Below are 249 nucleotides of genomic sequence, written 5' to 3' on the forward strand. Positions count from 1 at the left end.
TTGCCTTTCGGGGGTTCTCAACAGCAGTGCTCTCGACAACCTAGAGCACACTCCCCATGTCCCAGCCATGTGCGAGCGGGAAGGGGGAGCTTTTCAGTGAAGGTCACTGCGGTCAGATTTTGGCTCATGAGCTGCAGACGCACACCCGAGCCTTTGGCCTCCTGCACCCACCTCGAGCAGTGCCTTGCAAACCCCCAGGGCAAGTCAGGCACTTATCATCCCTTCCCTGGTGGTGTCCCTGACGCTCTT

At 59.0% G+C, this 249-nt stretch overlaps 1 protein-coding gene across 1 annotated transcript in view; it reads right to left on the bottom strand.

The window, feature by feature from the left end:
- Positions 1-204: 204 nt before the first annotated feature.
- Positions 205-249, bottom strand: part of LOC104625203 (indoleamine 2,3-dioxygenase 2-like) — a 6,935-nt gene continuing 6,890 nt past the window's right edge. Inside the window, 1 exon segment of the mRNA XM_010292769.1 lies at positions 205-249. This exon segment is cut by the window's right edge and continues 21 nt beyond it. Within this exon segment, the coding sequence (XP_010291071.1) occupies positions 205-249 (45 nt within the window).

This window comes from Phaethon lepturus, unplaced genomic scaffold (assembly GCF_000687285.1).
Source record: "Phaethon lepturus isolate BGI_N335 unplaced genomic scaffold, ASM68728v1 scaffold34468, whole genome shotgun sequence".
Classification (NCBI taxonomy): Eukaryota; Metazoa; Chordata; class Aves; order Phaethontiformes; family Phaethontidae; genus Phaethon; species Phaethon lepturus.